General features: G+C 53.5%; 8 protein-coding genes across 8 annotated transcripts; 3 read left to right on the top strand and 5 right to left on the bottom strand.

Annotated features, from left to right (window-relative positions):
- Positions 1 to 459: 459 nt before the first annotated feature.
- On the bottom strand, positions 460 to 1,761 carry J4E87_009914 (uncharacterized protein; the record flags this gene model as incomplete). The annotated part of the gene is made up of 1 exon (XM_049381488.1): positions 460 to 1,761. The coding sequence occupies one exon, from the start codon at positions 1,759 to 1,761 to the stop codon at positions 460 to 462; it is 1,302 nt and encodes a 433-aa protein (XP_049228816.1).
- Positions 1,762 to 2,088: 327 nt separating this feature from the next.
- On the bottom strand, positions 2,089 to 3,250 carry J4E87_009913 (uncharacterized protein; the record flags this gene model as incomplete). Its single annotated transcript, XM_049381487.1, has 5 exons — positions 2,089 to 2,168; positions 2,218 to 2,367; positions 2,415 to 2,837; positions 2,886 to 3,127; positions 3,189 to 3,250. The coding sequence occupies 5 exons, from the start codon at positions 3,248 to 3,250 to the stop codon at positions 2,089 to 2,091; spliced, it is 957 nt and encodes a 318-aa protein (XP_049228815.1).
- Positions 3,251 to 3,548: 298 nt separating this feature from the next.
- J4E87_009912 (uncharacterized protein) lies at positions 3,549 to 6,491 on the top strand (the record flags this gene model as incomplete). Its single annotated transcript, XM_049381486.1, has 2 exons — positions 3,549 to 3,565; positions 3,620 to 6,491. 2 exons carry the CDS (start codon positions 3,549 to 3,551, stop codon positions 6,489 to 6,491), a joined length of 2,889 nt encoding a protein of 962 aa, XP_049228814.1.
- Positions 6,492 to 6,952: 461 nt separating this feature from the next.
- On the bottom strand, positions 6,953 to 7,742 carry J4E87_009911 (uncharacterized protein; the record flags this gene model as incomplete). The annotated part of the gene is made up of 2 exons (XM_049381485.1): positions 6,953 to 7,194; positions 7,283 to 7,742. The coding sequence occupies 2 exons, from the start codon at positions 7,740 to 7,742 to the stop codon at positions 6,953 to 6,955; spliced, it is 702 nt and encodes a 233-aa protein (XP_049228813.1).
- Positions 7,743 to 8,519: 777 nt separating this feature from the next.
- Positions 8,520 to 9,374, bottom strand: J4E87_009910 (uncharacterized protein; the record flags this gene model as incomplete). Its single annotated transcript, XM_049381484.1, has 1 exon — positions 8,520 to 9,374. One exon carries the CDS (start codon positions 9,372 to 9,374, stop codon positions 8,520 to 8,522), a length of 855 nt encoding a protein of 284 aa, XP_049228812.1.
- A 2,004-nt stretch (positions 9,375 to 11,378) lies between these two features.
- Positions 11,379 to 13,067, bottom strand: J4E87_009909 (uncharacterized protein; the record flags this gene model as incomplete). Its single annotated transcript, XM_049381483.1, has 3 exons — positions 11,379 to 11,894; positions 11,942 to 12,809; positions 12,859 to 13,067. 3 exons carry the CDS (start codon positions 13,065 to 13,067, stop codon positions 11,379 to 11,381), a joined length of 1,593 nt encoding a protein of 530 aa, XP_049228811.1.
- A 263-nt stretch (positions 13,068 to 13,330) lies between these two features.
- PRP16 (DEAH-box RNA helicase prp16) lies at positions 13,331 to 16,264 on the top strand (the record flags this gene model as incomplete). The annotated part of the gene is made up of 1 exon (XM_049381482.1): positions 13,331 to 16,264. The coding sequence occupies one exon, from the start codon at positions 13,331 to 13,333 to the stop codon at positions 16,262 to 16,264; it is 2,934 nt and encodes a 977-aa protein (XP_049228810.1).
- Positions 16,265 to 20,236: 3,972 nt separating this feature from the next.
- On the top strand, positions 20,237 to 20,854 carry J4E87_009907 (uncharacterized protein; the record flags this gene model as incomplete). Its single annotated transcript, XM_049381481.1, has 2 exons — positions 20,237 to 20,240; positions 20,268 to 20,854. 2 exons carry the CDS (start codon positions 20,237 to 20,239, stop codon positions 20,852 to 20,854), a joined length of 591 nt encoding a protein of 196 aa, XP_049228809.1.
- Positions 20,855 to 20,973: the final 119 nt, after the last annotated feature.

Genomic DNA, 20,973 nt, shown 5'->3' with positions numbered 1-20,973 from the left:
TCATGTTGACCGATCATGCTTCGGCGCAATAGCAGCTAGTGCTTGCGAAACTATGCTCAGATGCGTCCACGACCTCGTACACAGCTTGCGGGATAGGCACTCGCTAACGCGCGGAGAGCCAACCACTCCGGTTGGCTGATCCCCCGGGGAACATGTGTCCGGTGGCGTCCGGCGTTTAAGTTTAGTATCACGATGATCCATTCCCAGCCTTCATGTGAAGGATGACGACAACTACAGATAAACACGGTGTTGGTTTGATTGATTATGAGTAGCAACTGTCTATTGGGTATCTCGAAAGTGATCGACATGCTATAACCGGGTACGCCTACCGAATGCGCTGGGCGTCTCGATACAGGATTGTTGCAAGCATCTCGGGGGTATTGATATCCGCGTGACTTCAGCACAGCTGAACTGGATCAAGGCAGTGGTGACCGCGAAGTCTTAGTCCGCACGGCACACCTACTCCTCCTGGCCTCCTGCAAGCAGCTTGGCCATCTTCTCCTCCAGCATCTTCACATCATTCCCAACGGTCTTGACATTGTTGACCGTGGTGGCCTCGGCCTTCTTGTAGTCCCTCTCCAGAACCTCAAGTTGGCGCTCCCACCGCTTGATCTCCTGCTCCTGCTTGGATTGTCGGCTTTCCAACTGAGTCAATACTTGATCGGCTTGCCAAGCACTTGTGTGCACGAGTCGCAGTGTGCGCAGACGCTCGAGGACCAGAGGGAGAACGGGCGACAGCTTATCGATGGAAGGCAATGTGCCATACAGCGCATTGATCTTAGCCTCTTGGTCTGGATAGGTCACCGCCTTGTTGTCGCCAGAATTTGAGCTAGCCTGTGCAGCTTCATGCCGAACTTCCTTCAGATGCTCCGCTTCTGCTGTGAGCTTCTTGACGTTCTGTGTGACGGCGTCCAAGTTGTTGCTCGAAGCATCCCCAATCAAGCTGAGCGTCTGCTCCAACCTCGTCAGAGTAGAAGCAACAGGAAAAGGCGTTTGGTCACTGAGCTCCGGCATTGTGTTCCCGTTGAGGCCCAGATTGTTCTCAATCTGCGTTATGCGCTTATCAAACTCTGCCGCGTGATTCAGCACTACTTCGAGCTGACCCCTTTGAATCTGGGTGCCTGGTAGTGGCGGCTTGTTTGCGATGGCTTCGCTGAGCGTCGTGCTAGGATCAAAGGGCTTGTAGCTCTCAAACTTTTGTACCGTCCGGTCGAGTATAGCTTGTGCGCCCCGCGCCCCGCCCTTGTGTGCTGTGTATATGGTGTCGACTTTGCTTGCTATGGTCTCCATCAAGTCTCTCGGGTCTTGCTCCTCAATCTTGGACTTGTCCCCGCTCTCCACTCTTCGTTCGTACTCCTCCTCCAACCCGGCTAGCTCTCGCTTGATCCGCAATAGCTTCTTCGCAAAGCCTTCCTCTTCTTCATCGCTGTCATCTCCTATTATCTCGCCTCGCCTTCGCTGGCGCCGTGTTGATGTGCGGTAGGACTGCCGTTGTGCGGTGATGTTGTCCGAGAAATCGACCCCGCGGGCGTCTATCCGTGAAGGCTGGAAGCGATTGCGGGCTTGGTCGGGTTGGAGTCGCTGGTGACGAACTGCAGAGTCTCTCGGGTCGTCATCGTCGCCTTCGCCGTCGGATTCGGAAACGGCGGTGGAGGCTTGGATTGTAGACACATCTTCGGCGAGCTCGGGGGTCTCATAGATGTCCGGGGCGGTGTCAATGCCCGGGAGGTTGTCGTATTTTGGCCTGGTTCCTTCGGACATGGCGGTTGGCTGCAGGGAGGGGTAACGCTGGTTCGGCACAAGGTGGGTGTGTGCCAGGGGACGCGTTCAGAGTGGCAGTCGCGACTTGCGCTAGTCCCCGCACGGCATAGTGACTTGGGTATGGACTCATGTTATACACCGAATGGCAGGCATGAATGTGATGGTAGGCTTGCTTTTGCCTGTTATCAGGCGGGTTCATTCATCGCTAACTACATGGTACGCTCTCTCTGATACTTCATCCTGCATTGGCCATCAATGACCCTCCTCAACTGACTAGACATGTGCAGCGCATGCCGCCTTGTAATCGAAACGATCTCTCATTTTCGTCTATGCCTGGACCTTGAAAGTACGGCCGCTGGCGGTCTTCTTCTCCTTCTCCTCCGTCTCGGGTCGGGCTCTGCGAAGGACTGTAGTTTGTCAGTATAAGCCTGGCGCAGGCAGGATAGCACAACATACCTTGGAGGAAGTCTGCGGTCCGCTTGCGCATTCTTGTGTGAATGAAAGCCTTGGAAGCCTTGATATGGTAGTGGAAGTAATCGCGGAAGGTTTGAATGTGTGAGATAACCTCATCGCGCCGTTGCTTGGCGAGATGGCGAGGGAAGAGTACTGCAGAGGTTAGCAGGACGTACAATCAATCGTGCTAGGCGACCCACCAAATGTGATGTAGCCAATCTCAGCTGAGCCAGAGTTGTCAACTCCGGGGATGCCTTGCAGCTCAAGCGGCGGGTCATTCCTGAACAGCACTTGTGGTGCGTTCTGAATAGCTCTCCGCCTGGCGTCAACGAACTCCTGAAGGAAGACCTTTCCGAATATCCTGTCTGTCTCTTCCCGGAAGACGGTGGAGAAGATGACGGTGACACGGTCGTGGCTGGCCTTGATGTAGATGGCTTCCTCCTCTCGGTAGTGGATCGCGCGCACGGCACCGCCCTCTGCTACACCCTGTGGCGCCGACTCGGATGTGTACTTGGAGGCTTCCTCCTGCAACTCATGGAACTCGTCGAAGGCTTGCTCGAAGGGTGCAGCCATGGCGTTCCGCTTGAGGAGGGAAACGCGCCTGACCAGGTCTTCTTTGGCATCTGCACACCGTCAGCACCTCGTTCCAGCAGTCCGACAACAGACCGTACCTTGCTCTTCTGGCAGGTTCTCCAAATCTACCAGCACGGAGAAGTCATAGCCAGACTCTGGCTCCACGATATAAGGCCCATACTCTCGCTCCAGCACTGCCTGCGCACCGTATTGGACCAGCTCCTTGAAGCACTTGATGTGCAATGACACTAGTATCTTGGTCTTGCTCTCGGGTGTTGAGATGTGGAAGGTGACGCCATCGAAGTCGGAGACGACCTGGTCAATGTTGGCGGTAGCTCCTCTATGTGCTGTTAGCTACCTGGCTGGTGCTGCGGAGCGGAAGGCAGCGGGGCATGGCGCACCCATTGATTCGTTCCCTTAGGAGGGATTCGATAAGGACATTCTGATAGTCGAGCAGAAGCATGTTGGCGGTTCAGCTCCTCGTAGGCTGGTGGGCGTCGTCGGGCGGGGAGCTCTTCGAGGGCGGTGATGCGGAGGACGGAGGTGTGCTGTGATGCTGGAAGGTGGGTCTAGCGCAATCCGTGGGGTTGGCCCTTGTCTAAAAAGTTTCGAGAAAGTAACCAACTCCCAACCCGACCGTTGCCAGTGGCGCATACCCGCGAACATTGTCTGAGGAGCGCAATGACCTGAAGAGACCGACTCTGAGATCCTTCGAACCCTATCCTCACGTAGTATCCGGAATTTTATAGAGGCGGCGCAAAATGGTCAAATCATACAGGTAATGCGCACTTGCAGCGCAACTCGAACAGAGCTCGTACTAACTGTTACATAGCAAGTATGAGCAGTCCGATGCTTTCGGCGTGGTCGCGACTGCCACTTCCAACATTGTATGGACCCCCGAAGGCCTCACGCAGCCCGGTTCGAGTCGAGTCGCAGGCGCCGGACGCGCATACGCCGCCGCCAACGAAGAAGTGCTGTGCTGGGATGTAAAGAAGGGCGAACTTATGAGCAGATGGCGCGACAACACCTGCACCGAAGAAGTCACCGTAATATGCCGGAGCGATATCGACCCGGACGTCTTCGCTGTGGGCTACGCCGACGGAAGCATACGCATATGGGATGCGCGAACGTCGACCGTCATCATCAGCTTCAATGGCCACAAATCCGCAGTCACAGTCTTGGCTTTTGACCAGAGTGGAGTACGGCTGGCGAGTGGTGCCAAAGATACGGACATTGTTGTGTGGGATCTGGTCTCAGAAACCGGCTTGTTCAAGCTGAGAGGGCACAAGGGCCAAATTACTGGCCTGCAGTTCCTCCATCCTGGTAGTGCTCCGCAAGAAGATCTCGTGGAGGACGAAGAGATGGACGTGGATGCAGATCAAGCTTTCCTACTATCGACTAGCAAAGACGCGTTGATCAAGATCTGGGATGTCACGACTCAGCACTGCATCGAGACGCACATTGCACAAACAAACGGAGAATGCTGGGCTCTTGGTGTTTCGCCGGATGGTAGCGGTTGCATAACTGCCGGCAATGACGGAGAACTCAAAGTCTGGGCTATCGACCAGGCAGGGCTTCGAAGAGCGGGCTCAGCAATCGGTGAAGGGTTCGAGCAGGAATACCTTACCTCCAGAGGCATACTTTACCGGACGGGCAAGGACAGGACACAAGGAATCTCCTTTTACGCCAAGGCAGATTACATTGCTGTACATGGCGCAGAGAAGGCCGTTGAGATATGGCGGATAAAAACGCCAGAAGAGGTCCGTAAAGCCTTGATCAGGAAGAGGAAGAGGAGGCGAGAAAAGGCCAAGACCGAAAAAAACGGAGACATGGAAGACGATGCTGATGCTGACGACAAAGTCGATGCTGCGGATGCCGAGATTGGCGAAGTCTTTGTACCCTATGTGACCGTACGAACAGCCGGGAAAGTGAGATCAGTCGCATGGATGCACATCAAAGGAACGAAGAAGCTACAACTACTGGTCGGCACGAACAACAATCTCATCGACGTTTACGAGATACCCCAAAGAAGCAAGACGAAGAGCGAGGAAGCACCCGACTACAGCCGCACACTATCTGTTGAACTCTCTGGCCATCGAAACGATGTACGAGCACTTGCTCTCAGCTCCGATGATCGCATGCTGGCATCCGCGTCAAGTGGAGGACTGAAGATCTGGAATGTCAAGACACAAAACTGCCTGCGCACTCTAGAATGCGGCTATGCACTTTGCTGTGCGTTCTTACCAGGAGACAAGATCGTCGTTGTAGGAACCAAGGATGGCGATATCGAACTGTACGACATAGCGGCATCCACATTGCTGGACAAGATCGACGCACACGAGGGGGCTGTTTGGACTATGCAAGTGCATCCCGACGGAAAGTCACTCGCCACTGGCAGCGCCGACAAGTCCATCAAGTTCTGGAATTTTGACATTGTCCAAGAAGAAATACCGGGAACAAAACGCACAACACCTCGTTTGAAGCTGACCCAGTCGCGCATACTCAAGGTCAACGACGACGTTCTAAGCGTGCAGTTTTCACCCGACTCAAAGTTACTCGCCGTAGCGACGCTCGACAACACCGTGAAAGTATTCTTCGTAGACTCATTGAAGCTCTTCCTCAACCTGTACGGCCACAAGCTGCCTGTACTCAACATGTCAATTTCCAGCGACAGCAAGCTCATCGCGACCTGTTCTGCCGACAAGAACGTCCGCATCTGGGGTCTCGACTTTGGAGATTGCCACAAGGCGCTTTTCGGCCACGAAGACAGCATCATGCAAATATCCTTCATCCCGCACCCCGTCGACAACGACGAACGCCACATCTTCTTCAGCGCCTCCAAAGACCGCACAATCAAGAGCTGGGACGGCGACAAGTTCCAACAAGTTCAAAAATTCAGAGGCCACCACGGCGAAATCTGGGCCATGACCGTCGCGCGCACAGGCGACTTCATCGTCACAGCCAGCCATGACAAGAGCATACGCATCTGGACGCGCTCCGACGAGCCCATCTTCCTCGAAGAAGAGCGCGAACGCGAGCTAGAAGAAATGTACGAAAAGACGCTCGCCACCAACCTCGAAGACGACGAAGACCCCACGGGAACCCGCGCCGAAGCCGTCGACGCCAGCAAACAAACCATCACAACCCTCACCGCCGGCGAACGCATACAAGAAGCACTCGACCTAGGCATCGCGGACCTAGAAGTCGTCCGAGACTGGGAAGCCCAACGCAGAACCAACCCTAAAATCGCGCCGCCACAGCGCAACCCCCTTTTCCTCGCTCTGGGCAACATCTCCGCCGAGCGCCACGTCCTCAACACGCTCTCCAAAATCCCCGCTGCACAACTGCACGACGCCTTACTCGTCCTGCCCTTCTCCTCTCTCCCCGCCCTCTTCACTTTCCTCGCTATCTGGGTGCGCAAACAGTGGAATGTAACACTGACCTGCCGCGTCCTCTTCTTCATGCTCAAAACGCACCAGAAGCAGATTGTGTCCAGTCGCGAACTCAAGACTGTGCTAGAGGGTATGCGCAATGATTTGCGGAGTACGCTCATGGGCAACAAGGATTTGATTGGGTTTAATGTTGCGGCGTTGAGGTTTGTGGGGGAGAGGGTGGATGAGGCCAAGTTGGTGAGGTGGGAGGATGTGGATAGGATGGATGGGGAGGAGAATAGGAAGAAGAGGGGGTTTGTGGATGTTGCTTAGGTTGTTCACCTTATACGAGAAAAGAAACTGGATAGGTTTGCAGACTACGTTGACACAAAACCTTGCAGAGTAGGTGATCTAACGTCAACGTAGGCTCCAGGCTGTTCGGTTTTTCCCTAAGTTGGCGTGGGTTGGTGGGATGGGAGATGGGGGTGCATTTGTGGCGTTTCTAGTTGGGGGTTTGGGCTGTGTTAAAAGTAGTTATACAGGTGTGTTGCGAGAATCCATGTTTTGAACACTTATGCTTGGTATCCTTGTCTGTTTTACAGTGTATGCTGAGAGTGATCAAGGCAAGCGTATGCTTCATCTCAGTCAACATGTCCACTCTCCAAGGTACATACATATCTCTGAACCCACAGATGTTTATACATATCATGATAGTCGTGCATCTCCCATAATTTACACCACCACCACCACCACAACAGCATCCTGCCCACCAGCAGAAAAAGCTCTCCCACAGTCTATCCCATAGCCTTCAAGAAATTAGCCTCCTTAATCCCCGCCCTCCGCTTATTCCTCATCGCCTTTGTCAACTCCTCTCTCGCATCCTGCGCCTTGACTGCGCCCTGCAAACTACCGTCTCCGGCCGGTAAATCAATCGTCTGTTCGTATAGCGGGACTTTGGGGACCAGCATCTCGGGGTTCATGGCTTGTTCCTTGCGGAGGCGTTTTGCGGCTAGACGGCGTTGTTTCTTTGATTTCGCTGGGGGGAGTAGTTAGTAAAACTGTTCTTCTGCTTCTCTATGCTATGATGGACTTTGTGGGGAAGTGTTTAATGGAAAGGAACGTACAGAACAAATCTCCCGCCCCAGCATCCGCCTTCTTCTCCTGCCGATCCAATATCGTCCACAGCCAACTCGGATACTCGTCGTCAGCCAACGCAACAGGATCCTGTCTGTCTTTCAAAAAGTTCAACCCTTTCAGCGGTTGCCCAGCTGGTATACTGCTTTTCACCAGCGGAGCAGCCTTCTTCTTCGCGGCTTCCGCAGCCGTGGCTTTCAAATCCGGACTCGCGGCTGGTGTTAACGGCTCGCTAAACGGCTGAGCCGCAGATGTGGAAGTCGCGGTGGGCGGGTTGTGTGAGGACGAAGAGTCGCCTTGACGGCCCGCGGATTGCGTTGCGGTGCTTGCGGAGATGGGTGTTGCGTTGCGGAGGGGGGATGTGGTGGTGAGGAAGCGCATGGGTTGCGGGCGTGTGGAAGAGGTTATTTGGGCGCGCGAGGCGCTGCGCAGACAGGTTCGACATATCATCTTGGGCGTGTGTGGGGGGCGCTTTCAATTCGGACTTTGGGGTTGTTGCTGGCCAAAAGTTTGAGATGGAATCGGAGGGCTGCCGAGGTGTTTCGCCGGTTCCGGGTCGCGCTAGAGGGCATCCTTGTCTGCCGCCGCCTGCTGTGTGCTTGAGCTCAGGAGGACCATGCTTGGTGCATGAACACCTTCGTGCTTCTTCCTGAACCTTGGAATGGCCTCACATGTGGTGGTTGTCATGGTTGTGGTTATGGTTTTGGCAGGTGCTACGCCCCAGATGGCACCTTCCAGTTTCGTCAGGTCCCATGGACACTGCTGGGCGACAGGGTAGGCGGAAGACATCACAATCAGGCAGGAAGATAGATAAGATGTATGTGTACATTTCAATTTCGAAGCACATTCATCTGAGTAAGACATGAGCACAGTGTGACCACTCCGCCCAGCCAACCCAAACCCATGCATCGTATTCCTCCAACAGCGCCTGCGGCTGACCGCTTCTTCAATAACATCGTACAAGACAAACATGAGAGATCGTTAGGGATAGTGTGGGATTAGTGCCCAAGCCTGACGCTGGCAGTCCGAAACGCCGTGTTGCGTTCCTTCCAAACCAGGCCAGCAAGTAGATAGTAAAACAATGGAAAAACTAGAATTAGACAAATGAGTGGTGGGGATCACAGTCCCTATAAGTATGTACACGGAAACGAGAGCGTAAGACATCGTCTAAGGTATAGGGCTGAGAGCAAAGGAGACCGTCCGGGGGAGCACAGTAAGGAGACTTGATCAAATCCAGGCCATGGGGGCGGGTTGGTGTTTGATGGCGAATCGATGGCTGAATAGTGGGCGGATCTCTGAGAGATAGTCGGCAGCGCAGAAAGCGGCGAGGTTTTTCGAGCGCATAATGGAAATGTCCGCTTCGGTCTCTGCGTCTCGTACTACGCCGCCAAACTCCTCGACTACTTCGTTCAGTTGCTCGAGTTCACGGCCAAAGGGGTGGTTCTCCTCTTCGATCGTGCCCTTGAACATGTCGAGCGACGAGCGCTGTTCGCGCGAGTGGCGTGCAGAACCGACGCTTCCACGGGAGTTCATGCTGCCACGAGTGCTGACGTTTTGAAGCGATCGCTTGTGCGCCAGTCGCTCATGTGCCTTTTTGCTGTGCGAGAGAGCCCTCTGGGGAATAGCAGGCACTGCCTCTACAGTCTCTTCCTTGACTTGCTTGAGACTGGTAGTTGAGGCGGACTTCTTCAGTTGCTTGCCAGAAGATGAAAAGTAGCCGGAAAGGTGGTTTGGCGCGGGCGAGATGGGTGAAGACGCCACAGAAGAGGCATCAGTGAGGGTGGTGTCTCTTGAACCATGCGAAGAAGCCCGGGAGCGTGTTGACACACTGTGGTCCGAGTCGTCCGCCGAAGAGTGGCTGAGGGAAGTTGAAGAGGAGACGTTCCTGAGGGTCGAGATGTCGGGCGCATTGTACGAAAGCATGTTGGTAGTCGACACCAGGGCGATAGGAAGAGAGATCTTGGAACGGTCAAAGTTGTTGTTGGCCATTTTGACACTCTGGCTGCGAGTCGGCGACACCGTGGAGTCTTTCGGCTCTTCTGTCCGCTTAATGCGCCTTGTCATGGCACGAGCGAGAGACATATTGATGGATTAATTCAAAGTAGATGTGCGATATTGCAGATAAGGGTCCAGCAGTCGGTTCTGGGGCCGGTAATTCTGGCGGTGACTGTAGTTGGTCGCTACTTTGGTGCGATGCAGATATGCGGGGTACTGCCTGGGATAGATTGCGCTTGAGGCTGGCACGAGATCCAAACAGTCGCGAGCTAGAGTTGCACTAATGCGTTTGTCGCCGTGTTCTAGAAAGGATCTGGAAAAGATCACGCTGTGCTATCGGTGGTGTATTTGGACGCGTGCCCTTTGCAGTGTAACAGTGCACTGGATGTCGGTGGATGTCGGAGTCGTAATTGTGGTACAAATGCGGCTAGAATGTTGGCTTGAGAGTCCGGCACGGTTGGTTCCAGTGATGCAGTCGAGTCCTTGGGTCCTGAGTTCTTTGTTTGATTTTCGGTTTTCTGATGCTGAGATCGCGGCGTTTAGCGATGGGGTGAAGAATGAATGGTGGATGTGAAGTAAGTTCGTCTGTCAAAGAGCGTAGAGACCAGCTGTGTCGTAAGGAGCGAACACCGGGCCGCGAAATGAGGGAATGATGGCTGCTGTGGAAGGCAACGAGAGCGCGTAAGGCAAAGGAAGGGAGGAAGCCTGAAGAAGAGGGCGGCGCGCGATAGAGCGACTGAATGGGTTGAAAAACCAGCATCCCCGGGGCGGCAGGCTAACCAAGCCGCGTCGACATGTCTCTCGAAGATTGGTAGGAATGACCGGGGGAACGCCAGAACCAAGCAAAAAGCAGCGAATCAGCATGTATTGGTTCCTGGGATACTGAGTTAGTGGCGTCGACACAGCCCGGCTAAGTTTAGTGAGTGATACGTTTTCCATAGCTGGCGAATGGGATCGCTTCGCACAGAGTGCATCTACCGCCCATTCGTCTCAGATTGAGCCGGGACTCGTTGGCCTGTTTCCCAGATCCGCACGCCTTTGGCTGGGGCTGCAAAGGCCCGCTGTTTCAACACTTCCCACAACAGAGGTCTGCTGCCGAGCTGAATTAAGGGCCTTCCCTTTCCTGTCGCGCGGCATTGACATGTGAGATGACGGAGAAATATGCGACGAGTAAGTGCAGTCGGTCGTCGGAGGCACAGCCGTCATTCAGCCCCGACAGCGCATGCGCTGCACGCATAGCATGGCATTATGGATAAGCACCGATGCCTGCGCAAACGGTACCGTGGTTGCGTTGGGGACGGCGTTTCTGTCAACCCCCTCCCAATCCGGTCACATGGCACTCTAGAACCTTATGCAGAAGCGCCCAAAGCAGGCCGCTCACTCGACGCCACGCGTGCCTTGCAGACGCACGAATAGACAGCTGTCTCGCATCCTCCGAGCATGTCAGTGTGCTGGCCATGGGCATCATCAAAGGGGAGATGGTTTTGGCGTTTCCGCCTTGCGCGTCCTTGGTGGTTTCGAAACTGTAAAGCGCCGAGACCGGGTAACCTTGAGGTGACGATCTGGCCGTCATCTCGCGAGATCGCAACCTGAGGCAGCGAGGTCCACTTGGTGTCGATGAGGGTGCCCAGACCCAGGGCTCCAAGTGCGAACGCAGATCAGCCGGCCGCTTGCTGACTGCCCAGTGCTGGGAGTTCGCCCGCTCGTTCCTACTTTGCTTTGTCACGCTCATGCGATGGCAGAGAAAACGAATCTGAGTTCATCGTTTATCGTTTATTGATTCTGGTTGCTCGTGGTGATGGTGATGTCATTACAATAGTCCACTATGAATCAGGCTGCGCCATGGTGAGGCTACTCGATTCAGATGAGATGAAAGGAGCTAAAAAGTAAGGGCGAGCTGGTTCGGACAATTTTCGAAACGTGTGCGGGACCTGACTCGCGATTGCGACCCGCGAAACATGGCCTCGAGTGTTGCGGGGACAAGCTTCACGGATGGCTTGATTGTGCAGGATATAGAACACCGCACACATAGCATATATCTTGGTACATTCGCGACGCTCTTTAGGTCCTATATGCCCAGGGTATCATCGTCTAGTCCTCCTCCATCGACTCCCAACCCTTCTCGTCACCGTTTTCGGCACCCTCCTCATCGCTCTCGCCCTCCTCGGTATCAGAGTCTGTGTCCTGTTCCTCCAGACCCACGAGCCTCTCCTTGCCATCTCCTCTGATAGCGGGCACCTTGGTTGCGAAAGCCGCGCGCACGGCCGCATTGGTGCTTGTGTCCCAGATCTGGACTGCACCTTTGCTACCTGCGACGGCAAGGCGGAAACCCACTTCTTTATCGGGTGCAAAAGATGTTGAGAATACTCGCCCAACACCGAGATCCCGCGATACAACCATGCTGGGACCGTTGTCTTGAATGTTCCACAGTTTTACTTGCTTGTCTGTGGAGCCTGTGACCAGGTAACCGGGTATCACTGGGTTAATATCAAATGAAGAGATGGATTCGTCATGAGCTTGTAGTACCCACACTGGCTTTGAGGCAGAGGGGTCTTTTGGCGCGTTGCGGACGTCGTGGTAGTGTATCATACCATTCTCAGTAGAGACCTGAGGTTGTTAGTACGACGTGATCAAGCTGGCGCTGCCACACTTACGTAGAAGTAGTTCGGGTCGTGAGGATTCCACCGCACAGTCTCGACATCACTCTCAACACCCCATCGTGGCGCCTTTGCATCGGGTGCGCGCACATCGGCTGCCACCACAGTCCTGTCGTAGCTACCACTGAGAAGAGCAGTGGCCTCGACGGGATGCCAGGCTACGGAGCAGACCTTGTCTGTGTGGTACGTGTATGACTTGGCACACTTTGTCGTGTTCAAGTCCCACAGCTTGATAGTCTTGTCTGCTGATGACGAAGCGAGGAAGTTTCGGTGTTGCCGGTTGGCTGCGAGTGAGAGGACTGAATCGACGTGGAACTCGTCGTTGGCCTTCTTCGACTTCTTCTTCTTCTTTTTGGGCTTGTCTGCCTTTGCGTCCTCGGCGCCTTGTCCAAGAACTGCATCTGGGTACATGCTGTCTACGACATCCAGGTTCCAGATTTCGATATCAGGATCCATGGTTCCAACCGCGACGTAGTTTCCCCTACCCTCACTTGTGCCTACCGACTTGCCTACGGGCAGATCCAACCATTCGACGGCAAGTGGGATTGCGGGCAGCATGATGTCGTGGTGCACGTAGAGATTGTCGTCCTCGTCTTCGTATACGTAGACTTCAAGATGCGCGACTTCGTCTTCTATGCGACCAGCCAGAACCAAGTTGTCTGTCGCCAGAATTTGAAGCTCCTCACGCTCTTCGTCATCTGATTCCTCTCCAGCCTTCATCGTGATGTATGGATCGTCCTCGTCGTTCTCGTGGAAAACCAGGTTCTTCGCGTTGCCGAACATGGCCATGGTATCGCTGCGGTCTTCAGCAACATCGTCGTCATAGTGCTCGAGGTCGTATTCCTTGAGGTCGTCATCGTCGTCCCTTTCCAGTCGTTAGTCTTTGAGGTAGTCTGTTTATTGATTCCACGCACTCATCGTCCTTCTTGGAAGCCTTGGTCGAAGTTCCGTTCTTGCTCCTTTCCTCGGCTTGCGCTTCCTCGAGATCTTCCTTGGCATCCTCGAGCTGGAGGTTTGCCAGCTTGGATATGCGCTCGTACTCGTCCTCGTCGAACTGGTACCGGGATGGAAAGGGCGCCGCATAGCCGCGCGGCACCCACGTCGTCGCTGTGATCATAGACATTGCGCTGGTAGTGTAAAGTAAAATGCGCAGTGAAGGCGCATGTCGCGTGGGGAACTTTTTCAAAAGGTTGGAAATAATTTTGGGCGCCCCGCAACGATTGGCTGAAGCTCGTCCTTATCGATAGCGACAATTGCGGACTCCCGAGAGAGAGCATCAACTTTCTCGGCATCTCAACCCTCAAGCTACGACACCCGCCATCGCCCTCCCGCCATACGTTGACTCACCCTGCCTCGTCTATAAACATCACCGGCACCCCGATCACCATGGAACGCGGTCACAGCCCAAAACGGCGCAAGCTCGACCCTGAGGAATACTCCATCGCGCCCCGTCCCAAGTTTCGCAAGCCCAACCAGCCTGCCTCTGCCCGGCATACAAACCCACACGATAATGGCGCAAACCCATTGCAGCGGCCTTTGGAAGGGTCAGAACCTCTGGTGGAGGATTTCGATTCCATGGCGCTGGATCGCGATTGGTACGGCGGTGAGGAGAACGGACACACCTTCGGAGACGACACCCATAACCCCTTTGGTGGTGCCGAGAGCACATGGCTGGATGCGCAACGGGAGGCTGCTATGACGGAGAAGAAACAGAACAACCGAGCAAGTATGCGCGCGCAGCAGAAGCAGAAGGATGTAGATGCTTGGGAAACCAACCGCATGTTGCAGTCTGGAGTGGCCCAGAGGAGACATCTTGATGACGACTTCGACGACGAGGAGGATGCGATGCGGGTGCATATTCTTGTGCACGATTTGAAGCCCCCGTTTCTGGACGGAAAGACTGTCTTCACCAAGCAAATCGACCCCGTTCCGGCCGTCCGCGATCCGCAGAGCGATATGGCCGTCTTCAGTCGGCGTGGTAGTCGCGTTGTCAAGGAGAAACGTCAACAGAAAGAGCGCGCGAAACAGACGCAGGAGGCTACAAGTGCGAAGGGAACAACGCTAGGGAACATTATGGGAGTCAAAGAAGAAGACACGGATAGCGCTGCCCCAGGCCCCGAAGACGAGGAAAAGCAGGGCGGCAGCAAGTTTGCTCAGCATCTCAGTAAACAAGAGGGTGCGAGTGCTTTCAGTAAAAGCAAGACTCTCAGAGAGCAGAGACAATATCTTCCCGCCTTTGCAGTCCGGGAAGACCTCCTACGCGTTATTCGGGACAACCAAGTCGTTATCGTGGTCGGTCAGACGGGTTCTGGAAAGACGACCCAACTGACCCAGTTCCTTTTTGAGGACGGGTACGCGAAGCAAGGGCTGATCGGATGTACGCAGCCTCGTCGTGTCGCAGCCATGAGTGTTGCGAAACGTGTGAGTGAAGAGATGGAGGTGAAACTTGGTGGGCAGGTCGGATATGCCATTCGTTTCGAAGACTGCACCAGCAAGGAGACCAAGATCAAGTACATGACGGATGGTGTGTTACTCCGAGAGTCATTGGTGGAACCGGACCTGGACAAATACTCCTGCATCATCATGGACGAGGCCCACGAGAGAGCTTTGAACACCGACGTACTGATGGGACTTCTCAAAAAAGTGCTGGCACGCAGAAGAGACCTCAAGTTAATCGTCACATCAGCTACCATGAACTCGGAACGATTCTCGCGCTTCTACGGAGGAGCTCCCGAGTTCATAATTCCAGGGCGAACATTTCCCGTTGACATCCAATACTCGCGGTCCCCATGCGAGGACTATGTCGACAGCGCAGTCAAGCAGGTGCTCGCCATACATGTCTCTCAGGGGCCTGGCGATATTCTGGTCTTCATGACGGGCCAGGAAGACATTGAAATCACATGCGAACTGGTCGCCGAAAGGCTGAAACTTCTGAACGACCCGCCAAAACTCAGCATTCTTCCAATCTACAGTCAGATGCCTGCCGATCTGCAAGCAAAGATCTTTGACAGAGCAGCCCCTGGCGTACGCAAGGTCATCGTGGCCACCAACATTGCAGAAACGAGTTTGACGGTGGACGGCATCATGTATGTGGTGGATGCTGGTTTTTCTAAGCTCAAGGTTTACAACCCGAAGATGGGCATGGACACGCTCCAGATTACACCCATCTCACAGGCCAATGCCTCTCAACGTGCTGGTCGCGCTGGACGTACTGGACCTGGAAAGTGTTTCCATTTGTACACCGAGAGAGCTTTCAGGGATGAATTCTACATTCAGACCATCCCAGAGATCCAACGGACAAACCTCGCCAATACAGTCCTTCTCCTCAAGTCTCTCGGCGTACGAGACTTGCTAGACTTCGACTTCATGGACCCGCCACCCCAAGACACAATAACAACTTCTCTCTTTGACCTCTGGGCCCTCGGCGCCCTCGACAATATTGGCAACCTCACAGAACTCGGACGCACCATGACCGCCTTCCCCATGGACCCCTCTCTCGCCAAACTCATCATCACAGCCACAGAAATGGAATGTAGCGAAGAAATGCTCACAATCGTCGCCATGCTCTCCGTGCCCTCCGTATTCTACCGCCCCAAAGAACGCCAAGAAGAATCCGACGCCGCACGCGAGAAGTTTTTCGTCCCGGAGTCTGACCACCTCACCCTCCTACACGTATACACGCAATGGAAAGTAAACGGCTACTCCGACGGCTGGTGCATCCGCCACTTCCTGCACCCCAAAGCGCTACGCCGCGCAAAGGAAATCCGCGACCAGATCTACGACATCATGTCCAAGCAGAAAATGAAGCTCGTCTCCTGCGGTACGGATTGGGATGTTATCCGTAAATGCATCTGCTCGGGCTACTACCACCAAGCCGCCAAAGTGAAAGGCATAGGCGAGTACATCAACCTGCGTACTAGCGTCACCATCCAACTCCACCCCACATCCGCTCTGTACGGCTTGGGTTACCTACCCGATTACGTCGTATACCACGAACTCATCCTCACGAGCAAGGAGTACATGTCGTGTGTCACATCCGTGGATCCACATTGGCTCGCAGACATGGGTGCGGTCTTCTACAGCATCAAAGAAAAAGGGTATTCGGCGAGGGATAAGCGTATCATGGAAACGGAGTTCAACAGGAAAGCTGAGCTGGAGGCGCAGATGGCGGTGGACAAGGCGAATGAGGATAGGAGGATTGCGGAGGAGGAGAACGGGCCTGTGGTTATGAAGAAGGGGGTGGTGAAGAAGAAGGAGAAGGATGGGGAGGGGGTGGTTAAGAGACCGGTTGTGGGGAAGAAGAAGTTTGGGAGGAGGTAGATGGGTGGGATGGCATGTGTGTAGGGTTTTAGACGGATGTATTGAGAAGAGAGGCTGAATATACAGGGTGGATCGATTGGTACACCTTGCAGGATACGTTTATGTAATTCTGTCTCATTGATCATACCTAAACCACACCAGGAGATCCTCAGCTACTTTCCGCAGATCAGTCGTCTAGCTCATGACCTATTGTGGCGACTACATCAATCGAAATGCGAGTACACAGATTCCATAAATTGGGTTACAGAAACGGCAAGCCTGGGAGGGCGGCATACATGTAGCCTGTTGGTTATGTCTAGCAACTAAAGTACGTCTGCAACGCCCGTAGCCGCTCGACGGGTAACAATCGTTGCAGAAGACCATATATGGCTTCCAACCCCGCTCTTCAGAGCCACTGATCTGTCTAGAGAGTGACATCCTGTGTTCCCACACCGTAAGATTTACGAAGTGAGATACCACCCTGAGAGTAACACACCGCTTGGCATCTTTCTCATGATCAGATGGACGCCTTGGTATAGTCGTCTGTTGCCGAGATGAGACGTCTATATAAATCCCTAATACAGCATCTGCATGCTTCAGATCGTTATTACTGTTCCTCCCAACATCAACTTGAACACTTCCTGAAGATGCATATCCTCCCTTTCCTCGCTACCTTTCTCACGGTCTCGGCCGCGACTATCGCAATCCCTGCCGAAACCCCCTCTGATGCTACCGCTGCTCAAGCTTGTCCTGGCCGACGCATCAGCTGGGAGGGCGGAGGCTGTGAGCGCAACTGGGGAAGGGACTGTCTGAATCGCTGCTTGAATGCTGCAGGGGGTAAGCGATGCTGCCCTCGTTCGGTCGGTTGGTATCAAGATCGCGGAGGGTGTTGGTTGGGCTGGGAGACTTGCCGGTGTACCTGTAATGCCTAGGCAGTGTAGTTACGCCACCGCAATGATGGTATGGAAACCTGGCGACTGTTGTTTGAGCGTGAAAGAGTTTTCTAACGCTTCCGTTATAGTTGAGCTTATCTTGGGGTTAGTGCGCTGTCCCGGGTTTTGGTACTTGGATAGCGGTTGCGTCGATTGGAGAGCGGTGTATTCGTGGCTTTCGTCGTCTACATTACGAGTGGTACAAGTCTGGCACGAAAGTCCAATCATTTGGAGGTATTTCCGGTACGACGACTGTCTCGATACGATCAATGCGAAAAGTCGGCTCTGTTCGTGTAGGCTTCTTGATACTGGACCCAATGCCCAGGTGTCTCTTCTCCTGAACGCATGTCGTGACGCTCGGATTCAGTCGTGACAAAGTCACACCTTGGCTGTCACACGATCAGAATCATGAGGTTAGGTGTCTACTGCCGTTGGAAACGAAAGGAAAGTGCACGAGATTGGTAATGTTGCGACGGCTTCCCATTCCGCAGCCGCAAGGGGTATGACGTCACCCAGACTTTGAAGATAGCCCGATCTAACCTTACCTAGGTAGGAAGTTTCAGCTGCTAAAAGGTAGAGTTATAAATACGCACCTATATATCTCTGTTCTCTGGTTAATAAGCATCGCGTGCATGCCACAGCATACTGCTGCAGCCTGTTGAGGGCGGCCATCGGGCATGCCATTCGATCCCATGTTCGGCCGCCAGCCCCCATGCTGACCGTTGCGATGTTGCTCTGGCACGTTTGGGAAGAAGCGGCCCCCAAAACCCCACTACGTGCGTTCTCACTTTTCGCTAGACATTTCAACCTACCATTTCCCAGGAGCGATACAATCACCGGCGTATCCTTGTAGGTATAGCCCAATCATCATCTACGTCTCGACAACTTCCAAGGCCACTACTGGCTACCGCCTTCATCTCCATCATTTTGTAGCCAACAGTGTATCGACGAATGTTCCAGGGAAAATGTCTCCTGGTCTGCCTTAATCTGGCCAAGATATACCGACATGGAGATGTGCTGCGCCACTTTGCACATCCCAGCTTGCTGCTCGATAACGAAGCGCGCAGCCCCCGCGTATCACCCTTTGCGCGACGTCGAATCTGAATACTTTAACGATCTCGCGCTCGATTGGCGAACAATGTTACATGTCTATACCGATCGCGCAGCTGTGCTATTCAGAGATGCGCGAATCACTCCTTTGGAGTGCGAGCAGTCGGCCCCCACACGAATTATATCAAACAAGGTCACGCTTGGCAACTCGAAAGCTGAAGCGTGTAGCATCGGGGCTTATTTTTGCCTTGGTACAGCAGTACTGACTTATTCTCTCGATATCTATCACTCTAGGTCTCCCGCCACACAAATTAGTTGATTCATCTTCTTGTCTCAAGACACCAAAACCGAATTATCTTGCATGAACAATAACCCCCATCAACATGCCTTTATTCACTTTACAACCCCATACGAAACACATCCTTTTCGCGTCTTCCATCGTGGTTGTTCCAATGCTCACATTCACCGCGGTAATCCTGGTGCTAGTCTTTGATAATCTTGCAGATTACTTGCACTGTCCGCACGAAGAAATCTGCCCCGAGTCTCCAGCAGTCAACGTCACCTCGTCTTCCCACTACTACGTCGATTTTTCGGCTACTAGACTGGTATTCGTGTCCTCCCTATCGTCCACTATCAGCTTCGCCCTCGTAGGTGCTCTTATGTCGATCTACGCTTATTGCGCCGCGGATAGACTCACACGGGCTTCTATATCACCCAACCAAAACAAATGCCTTCCGACCTCGTACCACACCAGTCTTCTAATCAGACTGCTCAATGCAGACTATTTGTCACTGTGGGAGCTGTCGCGACAATGGTGTGTCTGGCCTCTTCGACGCGGCACGAAAAGCAAGCACCATGTGCAAAGCCCGAAACCAACAATTCTGAGAGCATCAACTGCAGTCCTTTGTCTGGGCCTGATCGCTAGGTACAATCATGAACTCCGTGCACATTACTTTCGCGCTGACAAAGATAGTATATTCGTCCATGCCGCAGACAGCTATCTCCATATAGCCACTGAGACAGTGGAGATGGTCCAAGTGTTTACGCAAGATCCTGTACAGCATCGATACGGCAGGAACATTGATCCTTGGTGCTTTGATAATCGTGAAGCGATGGGTACCGAGCGGAACAAAAACTTTTGGGGTTGCACGATGAATCTAACAAGCGACTATCTATTGTCCAACAACCTGTCTAACGTTGATGCCGTACAACGTGCAGGCTACGGCAAGTTCATCATGAATTTCACCGAGGAGACCGGGACCAAGTATGCGGTTGTGGGCCCAACAACGTCGCCCTCAGCTGCGGATTGGAAGGCGACGTCATTCGCCCTGTCCTCGCGTTGTGTTCCAATACCTGCGACAGCTTGCAATATCGAAGTAAATCCGGAAGCAACCAATGACGATGGCAGCATTAGCATACCCTTCAATTGCTCCATCGCTCGTGGCTCTCCAATTGACTACTCTGGAGTAACGCGTGGCAACCTCATGGCATATACCTTCTTCAATTTTCACAAATACCTGTCAGAACAGGGAACATCTTTCGTTACCAACGCTTTTGATGTGCCTGGCCTAATGTCGTCGTATAGCAACACTACAGACCAAGAGGGGGCTGAAATGGTTCCAAGCACATGGAGGTGGACAGCAGGCGTTAGAGTCAGTGACCTATCGAGCCTACCGCAGGATATGATTGATGTAGCCTGGTTCCTGCCATCAGGTTACTACATGGTTCTTGCATGCAACAGTACAGGTGTGTGGCTGCTTCTTGAAAGCATCTCATGACCGTGGCAGACCTCAACTAATGCGATATTATAGTACATGACGTTACGTATAGCACTGCTGGCGGCGTGGTCAAGAGTCTGACTGCAAAGGAGAGCAATGCTACAGTGGCAAGCATTTCTATACTTCCTTCAGTTAGTTTCTTTGGTTTCACAGAAAAGTTCAAGTATGAGCTACTGCGGGTGGTGAACCCACCTGTGTCATTGGACTCCTGGATATCGACTTATGAAATCGCAATGAGTGTGCTCTTTGCTACGCCTCTAGCAGTATACACAGTACCTGCGGATAGTATCGTGGTGCAGACTCGAGCCCGGAAGATCATGACTAGCGTACCTGTCGCTGCTGTCTGGCTACTAGTTCTCGCAAACCTGTTCTTTGCAGCTCTCGGAACTGGAATCGCCATCATGGCTTGGATGGTAGCGGATCAGGACGTTCATCAAGTAAGGACGCGGCTTGGTGTTCCCGGATTAGCGGCTGCTCTCTTCGAGAGGAACTCCGAGAACCGCATCGTCAAGTCTGACAAGGAGTTGTACCAGGAGAACGACAAGGACGGGCTGTCGCTGGTTCTTGTTGGAGTTCAGCATACCGTAACTGGAGGCATGGCGTGGTCACTTCGCGACAACCAAACTGGCCGGCTGTGTTTAGCGGACGGAGCGAAGATGTCGACTGCTCACATCAGTGACACCACGCACTCGATTTCAGAAGAGACGACCGGCACTGAGAATTTCGACCGCATGTCCAAAAGCTCTGGTAATGAGGCTGTGGAACATCAGCCAATCTCCGTCGTACCTTCAGAACTTGTCACCCAATCTGACGCTGTCAGCCCGATGCAACAATCTAATCACTGGGTGTAAAGAGAGACACCTACAGCCGTGGTCTCCCCGACCTATGCGACACCATGAGTGTATATGGCAGAGAGGGAAGGCGAGCCTTTGGCTGCAGTTTGACATGGAGGCTGCCCAGGTGTGCGAAT

This window comes from Alternaria ethzedia (assembly GCF_023757985.1).
Source record: "Alternaria ethzedia strain BMP 0044 chromosome Unknown scaffold_40, whole genome shotgun sequence".
Lineage (NCBI taxonomy): Eukaryota > Fungi > Ascomycota > Dothideomycetes > Pleosporales > Pleosporaceae > Alternaria > Alternaria ethzedia.
The sequence above is the reverse complement of the archived record's forward strand: the minus strand, read 5'-3'. Positions and strand labels throughout refer to the sequence as shown.